The sequence below is a fragment of the Stereum hirsutum genome (genome assembly GCF_000264905.1).
Source record: "Stereum hirsutum FP-91666 SS1 unplaced genomic scaffold STEHIscaffold_12, whole genome shotgun sequence".
In the NCBI taxonomy this organism is placed as follows: domain Eukaryota; kingdom Fungi; phylum Basidiomycota; class Agaricomycetes; order Russulales; family Stereaceae; genus Stereum; species Stereum hirsutum.
Genome location: NW_006763142.1, coordinates 331,811 through 345,047, shown reverse-complemented (window position 1 = coordinate 345,047; position 13,237 = coordinate 331,811). Strand labels below are relative to the sequence as shown.

General features: G+C 53.6%; 2 protein-coding genes across 2 annotated transcripts; both read right to left on the bottom strand.

Annotated features, from left to right (window-relative positions):
* Positions 1–2,595: 2,595 nt before the first annotated feature.
* STEHIDRAFT_61815 (cytochrome P450) lies at positions 2,596–4,688 on the bottom strand (the record flags this gene model as incomplete). Its single annotated transcript, XM_007306688.1, has 11 exons — positions 2,596–2,680; positions 2,739–2,868; positions 2,930–3,066; positions 3,122–3,203; positions 3,255–3,444; positions 3,503–3,625; positions 3,677–3,798; positions 3,855–3,906; positions 3,958–4,052; positions 4,102–4,428; positions 4,487–4,688. 11 exons carry the CDS (start codon positions 4,686–4,688, stop codon positions 2,596–2,598), a joined length of 1,545 nt encoding a protein of 514 aa, XP_007306750.1.
* Positions 4,689–8,187: 3,499 nt separating this feature from the next.
* On the bottom strand, positions 8,188–11,023 carry STEHIDRAFT_132910 (uncharacterized protein; the record flags this gene model as incomplete). Its single annotated transcript, XM_007306865.1, has 4 exons — positions 8,188–8,245; positions 8,319–8,672; positions 8,752–8,951; positions 9,032–11,023. 4 exons carry the CDS (start codon positions 11,021–11,023, stop codon positions 8,188–8,190), a joined length of 2,604 nt encoding a protein of 867 aa, XP_007306927.1.
* Positions 11,024–13,237: the final 2,214 nt, after the last annotated feature.

Genomic DNA, 13,237 nt, shown 5'->3' with positions numbered 1-13,237 from the left:
CTCCACGAACGAACTTCCTCGCCGCGCCGGCAGAGAACTGCTAGATATGACGCCTACCAAACTGCGGACGATTCGTTCATGTTCAGGGTATTGGTCGCTCTGGAAGCCGTGAAACCACGGTTCAGGCCCATCTCTCTCCTGCCAACCGTGTCTCCTACCAAATCTGCCAGTGGACGATGTGCCCCACGGACGCGCGTCTCTCTCTCCTACTAGCCCCAACATCTCTTTCCTTCACACATCTCGAGAGACGCATCACACGTTCTTCATCACCCTCTACTATGGGAAAACGAAAGCGACCTCAATGTCAGATCCTCCCGACACGCAAGAGCCCCAGGTTAGCCCGTAGAGTGTTCCCCCTCCTGCGACTCCTTCCGGTCCTTACATTCAGACCTCGACGGACTCGACTCCGATTCGACGAGAGGATACCGCGTTGCAGCGCGTTATTCGGTCGAGTCAGAGGGGAGTCCGTCGAGGTCCGAATGTAAGGTAAGGGGACGAAACCACCGATGTCGGGTGTCCGCGAAGCAGAAGGCCAACTATGTTCCGGAGGGCGAAAGACGGAGGGATGCTATGTGTACGCCGTACGGAACATAGAGGAGCACTGGGAGGTTGGATTAGTGTCACGGTGGCGGCAGACGAACTTGGATGTGGTGGAGGAGTTGTGACGGAGCCCTGAAAGCCATGGGTGCTCGGAGGGCCGGGTGGGTGGAGCACGACGTGTTGGAGGTATGGAGAGGAATCGTGGGGAGTCGATGAACGGGGCCAATCCATCCTTCACCGGCCAACACACCGCGCCATACACGCTTCACCCCGCGGTCTCCAACGCCCTCGCCCCCCGTTCGCTATCCAGCCTGTCTCTGGTAGGAGCCACTGCACCTGCACCAGCGATCAACGCGCCGCACGTCCCAGAGAGGTTGCAGCTTCTCCGGACTCTGGATGGCGTCGTGGCGCTGATACGGACAGGATGCGGGGATAGCTGTCGATCGTCCGCGAGGAGTAAACACGTGTGTTTAGAGATTGATGGACGGGCTGGTCGAGTATACTGGCGAGCCGAACGCTTCGATGGCCAGGCGGGACGGAGGCATGAGGGGAAGCGGGGATGAGGAAGTATGGGGCGGGTCGGGTTGACGCTGGAGACTGAGGGCTTGGTATAGAGCGGGGACCAGCCGTTCAGATCTGCATTACGACGGAGAATTTGGAGATTGCAGATGTAGACGTAGTAGATGAGGAGGATGAGCGACAGGCGAAGACTGCGGAACGAGTGTAGAGGTTCGTGTGGCGGATAGCTGGAAGGGATTCCGAGTAGCTGGAATGTATTACGAGTAGAGGGATTACGCCATGAGAAAGAGGGCCTGACGGTGTTGGAAAGGGACGATTTTATACAAGCCTGTACTCAAAAATATCGAGTGAAATCGAAAACATGAAAGGTGAGAATGTGAGATTCTGAGCCACTTTACGCCTTTGTGCGACTTCGAATTTCATGTCAACGGCATAAAGGAACGCACGGAGAAACCAACGAGTTGCGGCTTAGGTAGCCTATGAATCGATGAGATAGTCGAGGTCAAAGCAAGAGTGGAGAAGCGTGCGGTGGAAAGGCGCCATGATGAATGTCCCATTGAGCCGCTGGCGTCGAATCGAGTGGAATCTCTCCGGAAGAGAGAATAAAGAGATGGTAATCGCGAAGATAAGCACAAGGAGACAAAGAGAGCAGAACAAGCTTCGAGGGACGTTGCTTAGTCCTTGGTTCCCCGAGTACAAGAGATGCGTGATTACGCCCTTCCATTGAGCTAGTACGGTCTCGAAAGCAACATGGTCCAGATTTTTTTCCCAGCATGTTGGACTGTAGTGGGGCAAGAGATACCGACAGGGACTCTCACAGTCAAACTTGAGCGGTAATTCAAAACACCAGAGCCTGAGTCAACCCTGAGTTACCGAGCCAAGAGGGAGTCATGACTGACAGGACCGTACTACGTCGACCCCGATGGCAAACCCCGTCTTTTTACGATTCAACAGCATAACGATTGAGAGCTCGTATGGTCGTAGCCCCGGTCTACACGTCATAGAGGACAGTGAGTCCTTTCGGTGAGTCGCGCTCATCGTTCTGGTGGGGGAACAGGGAGGAACGAAAGAAAGCCTGATGTGGCGTAAGCCACCATCGAATTTTGTGGCGGAGTTCAAAGTGCCCTTGTGTGGCGTCGACGAGTGGCACTTCAACGGCATAAGACGGTCTAAGTTGTGTGAAGACGTGCTCCTGCTGCGAGCTACATAAACGTTTCGGTAAAGAAAAGGCATACATTGAGCGGAGAGACAATTAATCGTAGTAGAAAAGAACAAATAAGTAGGAAAATACAGCAAACTACTGAAATCAACTGAAATCGAACTAGGTATGTGCGTATGGTACGCCCGGATATATCGATTGGGAAACGAAAAACTTAGAGTGAGATCAAGATGGAAGTAAACGAAATCATCGACGGAGTCGTAAGAATAATCGACACAATCGTAAAAGTAATAAACGGGGCTGCATGGCTGAAGGAGAGGTAGTAGAATGACTTGACGGGAACGAGGTGTGGACAGGCCGAGCTGGGGATAGGAGGTTCAAGCAGTGTCTCCGAACATCCGTATGAGGGCTTCGGCCTTCGCAGAGCGTGGTTTCAAAACCGCTTTGAATGGCTTGGGACGACTAGAGTGGATCAAGAGTGAGTAACGAGAAGAGGAGGTTACAAGTGTAGTGCACTGACATGAGAACACCACTGGTGAATTCGTGCTTGGGCTCCTGTACCACACCGTTCTCGACGACTTTCTCGATATTGAACACCGAGAGTATCGATGCTGTGAAGATGTACATTTGCGCGTCTGTGAGATGAACACCTATCGACGGAGACTATGTGAGTCAGATGATCAGAGAGCTTTGAACGAATGGTCAGCGCACCAGGACAGATCCGGCGCCCGAATCCGAAGCAGAAATCATAGGGATCAGGCTGTGCCGGCTTCCCCTCTCGTGCGATGAATCTCTCAGGGTCGAATACTTCGGGATTTGGGTACACATTTGGATCTTGAAGGAAGTGCCTATCATTCCTGAATGTCAGCGTGGTTTTCTGCAGACGATCAAAGCTCCTCGTACCAAAGGTTCGCGACCACAATCGAGTCTTTTGGAATGAGCATGCCTTCGTAGACATCGTCCTCCGTTACGCAGTGTGGTGCACCTGTGCTGATGTAAGATATCCATGTTAGACGGCATTATGGAGAAGACATACCAAGGGGGACCGGAGGTCCAAAGCGAATGATTTCGCGTAGCATAGACTCGACATATGGTAGATCGTCTCGATCTGAGAACAATGGAAGTCGATCATGGCCAACGACTGCATCGATCTCGGCTTGCGCCTTCTTCTGCATCTCGGGGAACATAACCATGGCCAACATGAGTGAAGACAACGCTGATACCGGCTGAAAGACGAGGTCAATGGCATTCGTGCAGACAACATGAGAATAAAGCTATGCCCACCATGTCGGCACCGCCCAGGTAGATAGAGCTAGCAACCCATTTGATATCAAGTTCCTCCTGTTCCGTCAGATCTTTCCCTTCGATCAATTCTTGCACAAAGGAGGGAGATGCGGTTCCGGCGGACTTGAACGCAGATTCAGAAAGTGTTCAATCAAAGCAGAACTTTCCACCCACCACTTGTTTCTTGACAAATGCGTAGGATTGTTCCGTCAGGCCGTACAGATCGCTGCGCCAGTCCCGAGCAAGTCGCTTGAAATCTGCAAAGGGACCGGGGAACCACGTTGGAATGAAGCGCACTGGTTATCAACAAGTATAAGCACATGGGGTCAGTCACAAACATATGGAGCCTTACATGCGGAGATCGTGTCGACCATGAAGGACCCGGGTGTCAGCAATACACCAAGCTAGAGATTCCGTGAGTGAAGTGAAAGTCTTCAGAAAATCAGGAAGCATACCTGATCTGTCGCTTGATCCGCTATCCTTACCAAAGAATCGTGCTCGGACTGAACTTCGTATCCGTGAGTTATCCCCAGAAGGATGGCGCCTATTGCTCTGCAAAAGAGTTAAAATAATGCTCCCGCTTCTAAGCTAGGTAACACACCTCCTGATAGGCCCGGTAAAGTTTGTACTTCCTTCTTGATTCAGAAGCCGGGCAAGACAGTGGTGAGTTTCGGTCTCCATAGTTTCCTTGTATTTCTCGACACTGGCTCGGCTTCCGAACGCATTCTTCAGCATCGCACGGTAGCCCTTGAAACGTTCGCCATAGGGAAGCATCACGAGGGCGTGACTCCAGCCCACCAAATCGCAGCACATATTATAGTGAGGTCGACCAGCATAGATCTGTTTGTTGAGCAATTTGAACGCAACGTCGGGGGAGTTGATAATGACGATCCGTTGGCCAAGCACGGTCACAGAGCATATGTCACCTGATAAGAAAGTCGGCTAAATGATAAGCCTTAACACGTTGAGCAACGCGAAGCGTACCGTATGTTTCATGCCATTGAGAGTACACCCGATACTCATCCTTTGTGGGCAGGTCGAACATATTCCCTATTAAAGGCCATCCCTTCGGTCCTGGTGGTGGAGGCAATGAACTGCGGTTGCGTCTATCGAACCAGCGTGTGGCGAAGTAGAGAGATGTGAGCAGGAGTCCACAGGCAGCGGTCGTCAAAATGTTGCCACTCATGGTGAAGAGGAAGGGGTTTCCGCGCGGCGAGAAGCCGGAAGCGAAATTCGTGGGTGTATATATATATATCTATTCACCCCTTCGCTCCCGGAAGTGTTGGGAATGCAGAAGCACAGGGGCGTGTACGCCCAGGCAGTACGGCGTTGATGGTGCCAGGTGAGCGCAGACAGACACGGTGCACATATCATGATCTGAGTAGTAGGCTGGGTGAGTTTGTCACATAATTGTAAGAAATGATGCGGCAGTATGAAACATCGAGAAGGACGCCATAACTGCGTGTAACGGACACAAACGGCGTGTGAGATCATCAAGTCCCCACTGGTCTCGGATATGTATCAGATGAGACTCCTTTTGTCGAGAGGTTGCGAGGTGGTGAATAAGTAGGCTATACTGATAATCTACGAGGCCCGATAGGGATTGTATTCCTCCAGTATGGACTTGCAGGCTGGCTGACCCAAAGACAAATCCGGTATAACCTTCCTCACCGCGGCTGAGCTCCCGTCGCTAAGCGGAGCCGAAGCGGATACTAGAAGTTTACACTGGTCTGCACGCTTTGAGGAAAGGCAGAAAACGTCAATGTTTTCGCACGGGGCTATGCAAAGATTGGCAGTGCGGAGCCAACGACGTTTCTTCAGGGAAAGCGCTGCCAATTGGCAACTGGTATTGGCAAGAACTCGCTACTTAAACGTGCTTGGATTTCTGTGCCGCCCATGATCTGAAATCGAAAGGATCTGCCTAGCGCTCATTGCTCATGTTGACGTACATATACTAGTACTGCAACGAATAATCTCCATGCGAAGATGTCCCGTCCTCATGCTCTGTCAAACATGCAGCTGGACCAGAAGTCAGAGATAAAGTCAGACCACGATAAAACTGTGGTATACCTTTCCACGTACAGTAATGATACATGGCGTTCAATGCGCCGGTCAGCGTGTTCTCTACTTACTGCGGCTTCATGCCGACTCGGAAGGTCTATCTGTCGCCGATCCATCTGGCAGCTACATACTAAACAAGGTTAGCCAGGAAAAAGAACCGCTAGCAGCAGCGAGAACCAGATCAACAGAAGAAAAGCTGAAGCACAATGTGGTCCAATGGAAGGAAGGTGCATGTCAGCCAGTCAGATCTCAGGACGAGCGGCCGGGTGTTTCCTCGATAAACAGGAGCAAATACGGCACGGTGTCCATCAATGTTCTTTCGCCATGGTCTTACCCACGTCCTACAGTATCAGATTCTTCCTGAGTATGAAGTCCTCGCACTTCATGTGCGAGCTCAACAGAAAGTTCTAGTTTGTAGAACCGATGCCCACTATTTTTTAGAAGGTATGCTTCCCTAATTCGAACAGTAATCTTGTGAATATTACAGAGCCCGGCGTGCATCTAGTATGTGTCGCTTTCTGACTTAACAACACATTGCTTGCAAAACGAGCTGATTCGTGGATGTGTGCCGGTATAGAAGCATTGGTGTAGCGACTGTAGGAGACCAAAGGAATATAATGGACCCTGTACCTAGACAGGTCTCTCGGTAACATAATTCGAAGAGTTAGGCACGTTCGAGATTTGAATGTCGAGGGAAAGCGAAGTGAGGCATTCCTGCCACACATTCTCCATGTGATGTCACATACAGCCATGAGTCAAAGGCAGGTTTCGTGCGAAGGAAGGTACAGGAAAGTCCAACTTTCTAGAGGTTCATCATCAATGTATGTCTTCTAGCTCTGCGACTCGCTGTGGCAGGAGTGAAGTAGCATATACAACACTCGGCCTGGCGTTACTTGGCGATTCTGACATTGTACGGGGCCGCCACGGCCCCTCGGATTGCATGGAACTCTATCATCTGTGGTTCCTCGTTCCTCGTTCGCATTGAGTCGCAGGAGGCCATGATTATGAAACGATATCCCCACTCGACTTTCTGGGATATACAACCGACCAATAATTGGTGAAGATTTCGTTCCTACCCGCCGTTTGATCTTTCGTGCATATACGAGTATGGACACAACGACATCCAAGGATGAATAACGACGAAGCATTATCGCCGGCGAGAGCGCCTAGCAGGGCGATCACATCTACGTCAACTTCAAACCGGTAGGGGGCGTCAAGGCAGTGCAAATAACAGAGATAGGCCGGCCAGATTCCTCCACATCTTCGCGAAATGATTCAATGAGAGTCGGCGCACAGATCAAAACTCCTAATTCCTAGGGGCTTGGCCCTCTCAAACAGAGGCATCACAGATAAGGAAACTCGGACCGAATCCATATGGCAATCCAATGCGTGCCCACCAGCTTTGAGGGAGATTTACAGCCCAACGCCACCTGCTCAAATGGTGTTCTGACGTATCCTGCGTTGGCCAAGACGGATGATTTGCCCAAGCCACTATCAAGTGTACTATCTGCCATCTTGACCACAAGATCCCCCTGCACAACGAGAAGCGCCTACGAGATACATGCACACCTACGCACACTCGATAGATTCATCATCTTCGACGAAGATCTCCATACGCCACTGCTTGGCGAGGCAGGATCGCGATGTTCGGAAAGGCGAGCTCCATCGACGCCACTGGCGGTCCACACGAATGAACACAAGCCAAACGACGGGTCTCCCGGACGATCTTCCTCGCCTAGCAAGACCGTGACGATTTTCGGCAAAATGTGTGGACCGCTCAATTCGAGGTCCCGGAATGAACGCTCTCGTCAAAGCACAGGTCGTCCAAGATGACGTGGAGATATGACTTACTTCAGAGGACAGAGTGCTTGGATAGCAGAACAAGCTGCCATTTTCAACTGAGTCCGTCCCACACTCTACGAATCTGACTCCGCTGTGGATTCTGGAGACCTACATACCTCATGGAGATCTGATTGGGAGGTTCCAATGGTCTGCGGGGATAGACCGTCACACTGTATCCTGGCAGTCACATCAAGCAAGCCATACCTGGCATATATGGTTAGATCTGCGAGACACGGAGCTTTGACAGAATGAAAGACGAGCCTGTTGAGAGTCACCCAATGATGTGGCGCCGGACTTGCCTAACGACAGCTGTCATCTTGGAGTTGGTAGGATGTACTTGTTGACCGAACTGCGCCTGCTGCCTCGGAAGTGTGTTGTCTGATTCGGAAGTGTGTTGTAAGAATCTGGTCGCTTGTACGAGGGCAGGATTAGCCATCTTGCGTAGAAAGACGGTTGCCCCATGGGCCACACTCTGCGCCACCCGAAAGGACGTGAACAGAAACAACACTGAATGATTGTCCGTGAATGGCATTCAGATCAAGATAAGAGCACAACATGACACAATAACAGCAGCAAGAGACGATGATACATGCAGGAGATCTAACAAAAGCAAAAATGGTCAAGCACAACAAGATGATAACAACACAAGGTATAAAGTCCATAGACACTCAGCAATTTCGTATATCTGACGCCGAGTCGGAACCATAGCAGCAGGAGAAAAAGAAAAAGTCGCGGAGAGTCTCGTAGATATGAGTCGTCGTATAAATGTCCAAGATGAAGTTTCAAGGAAGCAGCCGTTCCTTGGAGGTGACCGCTTTGAGCCATATTTCTCCCGGTCGACTACAAGCCAAAAGCAACAAACATCATCAGTCGATCATCCCTCTAGCAGAAGCAAAGGCGAAAAACCACATACCTCCTCTCCCTCAATATCCTCCACACACACCTCTCCCTCTCGCCAACATTCGGCACCTCCCCGCTCGCCCCATTCTCCGCACCATCCGCAACTCGTTTCGAGCCCTTTCTGGAGGGATAACCACCCCTACACCTGCCCTTCAAATCCGCAAGCCCCTCGTTCGTACCCTCCGTCTCGACGACCACGGTGCCCACCCAACCCATATCTACCGGCCGTCGCTCTTTGGTCGGGAGCACGAGAAGCGGTGCGCCCGGGAGTGAGCGTTGAGACTGGGTTTGGTATGGTGGCGGCGTCCGAATCCTGAAAGAGGAACGGTGGACCCAGTGGACTACCATGTGGACGCTTCCCTGGGGCCTGATAAGTTTGAATTCAAATGTTTTTAAGTCAAATTTGTATGGTCCCGAGGCAAAGAGGGAAAAGAAAAGAAACGTACGTCTCGGTCTTGACTCGATCCTGCAGCAGCTGCAAGTGCGACATGATTTCGTTCCCCCATGGCGACACGTCGATGTGACAGACGGGATTGTTGTGTTCTCCGGCGGTGCGGATGACTCGATGGAAGTACGGTGGCGGGAACGCGAGCGAAGGGAGATAGGCCGGGAGGTCGCCTGTCTCAGAATACGTGAAATCGAGGTCCTAAACAAAACAACAAAAAATCACAACATCAGACAAGCCCCTCGAAAATGATAGTGATAAACGACGACGGGGATACGTACGATCAAGTATCTGCCATCCCAGGCCAGCCGCCCAACGTTACCCTCGTCGCCCAACGCCGTATCCCAAACGATATCGCCCGGCCTCAACAACGCCACCACTCCCGCCTTCTTCAGCTCGTTCTCACATTCCAAAATGGCCTCATCGCTCAACCACTCTCCCTCCGCTGAAGGCACGAAAACTCTAAGCAAAGGCGCCCTCCTCAGCCTGAACAAGGGACTCCTGAAAGTGGCACCGATGAGGAAAGGCGCCGGATCCTCCCGCGGCGCATTGTTATGTCCATGCGCATAGATGGAGAACGAGGGCGAGGGTGCACGAGTGGACTGTCGAGAGAATGCACGGCGAGGCGGGACTGAGCCCCAAGCGGGCGGAGGGCCTCCGGCACTGGCACGACGGGATCCAACGACACCTCCACCCGGGGTAGTGACTGGACTATGTCCGTTGAGAGACGAAGGCGCCCTCCTCATCATGGCGACCTGCTCCGCTTCCGTCTCTGCCTGCTCCCTCAAGCGAATGACAAGCCTCGTATAAGCCCTCGCTCCCTTCTTCAACCCTCTCTCCTCGTCGATCTGTTCCTCTGTCTTCTCTGGTAAGAACGCCGCGGCCGCCGTCTGAGTGTATTCGAACGGAGGCGTCGACACGCCCCGCATATACATCGCGAGCTCCTTCAACGTCAACCTCAACGGCTCCGGAGTATGAGGCTCCCACCTCCACCTCACATACCCAACGATGCCAAGATATCGCTCGAGCGCCACTTCCCTCAACTCCCTCACCTCCTCGAACATCGTCCGGACCTCCTTCGTCAGGCTCCAAAGCGCCATCCATTCCGGGAAGGATAACTCGTTGAGTAACGCCGCGAGGAGCGCAGGTTCGCTGAGATGCTTGACGAGCGGGTACCACGACCAGTCCTCGTCGACCTCCGGAACGGTTTCCACTTCGGAAGACAAGACCTCCTCGACCCCGGACGGAAGCATCATCCTCCTACCACGGTGTTGATCCTCCGACCCGGACACTGATCCTGATCCTGATCCTGAACGGCCAAGTCCATATCCGTGCCCGTGTCCGCTCCGGTACGATCTCTTCTCAACGACAGAGGGCGCTGATGATGAGTATCCGTGTCCGTTTGATGTGGCCCCGTTGATGCTGATCCCGCCACCGCCACCGCCACCGCCACCGCTCCCGATGCTCGCGCTATAGTGACTATGGTCCTCGGAACCGTTCAGTTCCCCACCATACCCATGTCGGCCTCCCCCATCATCCTCATCACCCAACTCCCCCTCATCACTCACGCCCATCCTCCTCTGGCGACGGTTCTGATTCTGATGCTGATCGTTGTGGCCCTCCCTGGCCCTCCGCGGCGTTCGCCCATGCCCATGCCCATGCCCATTCTCCATCTCCATCCCCATGACCATGCCGCTCGGACTCATCTCCCCGCCTTTGTTGTTGTTGTTGGCCATCACATCAGATGCAGAAGAGGTGCTGATAGCGTCAGATCGAGAAGCCAGAGTCGAGCTCTTCTGCGATGGAGCCTTACTAGGAACGGGTGCGTGAATGGGAGACTTGGCGAACGGATCCTCGTCGATCGAAAGGATGCCGGCTTTGTGCTTGTGCGTCTGGCGTGATTGCTGTTGGGTATCATGGTCGATGTCGATGCCGTTAATGTGGGGTATATCAGCGTCGACGATGACGAGCGAGCCTTCTTCTCTCGAATGAGTCGGCCTTTCGGGCTGTTGCTGTTGTTGTTGCTGGGGATCGCCATGAGCATGTCCGTGTTTCCCATTGGCAGAGGGTCGTTGTTTCGTCAATAAACGACGCGAACTCGTCTTCCGCGAAGTCTGTGAGCCGGCCTGAGTCGAAACCGTGCCCGAGTCGCTAAAAGTCGGGTTCAAGCTCGGGTTCGGGATCGGGGTCGGCGAATGAGTACCAGGGATCACCATCGACTCGCGATGATTATGGTTCGTGCTCGAAGCAGTCGAAGACGCGGGCGGAGGCATCGAAGAATGTTTATGAGCCTTACGCAGCCGGTTATGCGATTTCTCGGACGTCGAGGGGGCCAAAAGCGGGGGCGGGGGAGAGGCGAGGTGTCGACTTTGACTATGCGGCGTGACGGACCTATCTTTCTCTTTCTGCCTCTCCTTCTCCTTCTCCTCTGCTTTCTTCTTCTTCCTATCCTTATCCTTCACGGACGCTTCCACGCTCAACGCCCCATCCTCAGCCTCAGCCCCCGAATTCGTCCCATTCGCCACCTTAATTCCCGCTCCAGCCACATCCCCATTAGCATGACCGTCCACCTCGCCCTCACGCTCTCGTCCCGCCCTCGAATTCGGCTTCGACCCCGAATGAGACTGAGAATGATGAGACATCGACGTCCTCGGATACGCCGAACTCTCGTCGCTCTCGTTCATGCTCAAACTCGTCTGCGACGTCTTCGCCTCCCGCAGCTGTGCCAACACTGGTAGCGGGTGGACGTCATTGTTCGCGAAGAACCTGCCCTGGTGGTGGTTCTGATGGTGGTGGCTTGACGTCGTCGAGACGGAACTCTTGACGCTCTGGACCTCTGCGCGTGAAAGTGGTGGTAGTGGTGGCTCGTCCGCGTTGGAGAGGTCTCCATAAGTCTGTCTCGGCGTGACGGGCGACGTCTGCGCTGAGTGAACTTGTCCCTGTGCCGACGCCGCAGTGGTTATACCCGTTGCATGCCGTCTATGCGGTCTCTCCCTAGACTTACTCCTCTCCTTCTCCATCTCCCTCTCTTCCCTCGTCATCAACGGCACCTGTGCGTGCGTTCCCCGTAATGAAGAGACAGGAGAAGACGAAACAGGAGAAGACGAAGGGACGGGGACCGACATCGATGTTGCTGGAGATGTAGACGGTGCGAGGATCTGCATGCTGCGTCGACGGGGTGGTATGAATCCTTTATCCTCCGAAGGACGGATGAAGACCGGGATGTCGACAGGCTGGGACTCGGTCGTGATTGTGGTCGGTATCGGTATCGGAGCAGGAGCAGGAGCGGAAGCTTGCACGGGCCACGGTCCATTCCCCATCCCCATCCCGGCACTCCCGAACCTCTCCTCCTTACTCTGAAAGATCAACGGTCCCTTCCTCATCCCCACACCGACACCCATACTCGAAGCCTCCTCATCCTTAACTGAACCCGCAGACGACACGATCTGACCCGGACTCTGACTCTGGAGCGTATTACGCTTCGAGCGGGAGAGTGACGCGGTCCGATGACGAGCGTGAGCAGGCGAAGAGGAAGAAGAATGACGAGCGTGAGCGGGCGAAGAAGCAGAGGAATGGGTTCCGGACAAGATCGAGGTATGCTCGTCGAGGGAGTGCGGAGGGGTGATGGGCCCGGGTACGTGTTTGTCTGTGTCTTTATCTTTATCTTTATCGGAAGAGACAGAGATGGAGGTCGAGCCTGAGATACGACGGAGGCGCGGGCCTTGGGTTGGGATCTGTACGGGGGAGGTTGGAGTTGGGATCTGACTCGGCGACGGGATCTGACTTGGCGTTGGGATTGGGATTTGGCTTGCACTTGTGGAACGGCTGTGGCCATGACTATGACTATGCGAGTGGGTATGAGAATGAGAGTGGGTATGGGTATCGACGCTCGCAATCGCACTGCCGTCGCTCGCCGTCCGGCCGTGTGTGCGGTGGGTATGGTGCGTCGGTTTGGGTATCTGTGTAGGTGGGGGCGCGGACGGAGAAGGAGAGGAAGGAGAAGAAACGACGGTGGATTCTTCCAGGGCAGGCAACTTGACGACAATAAAGACGCATCAGCATGCATGCACACTCCTCATAAACACAAACACAACTCAAAAACACAGCACTCAAAGACTCGCACTCACAGCTTTACCCCTAACAATCGCGCTCCCCGTCCCCTTCTCCCCCATCATCGTCACCATCGTCTCATACGACCCGCTCGAGCTCGCCGACGCCGACCTCCGCTTCGCGTCCCTGCCCCTACCCCTCTCTCTGCTCTTGTCCTTGTCAGATCTACCATCGATGCTCCTGTGAGTCTCAGATCTCCCGTCCACGCTTCTGTGCGTCTCAGATCTCCCGTCAACGCTCCTATGAGCCTCAGATCTCCCGTCCACGCTCCTGTGAGTCTCAGATCTCCCATCGACACTCCTATGACTCTCGGCTCTACCATCCACGCTCCTGCGACTCTCAGATCCAGCGGAGACGTATCCGCTCGCCAAAGGACC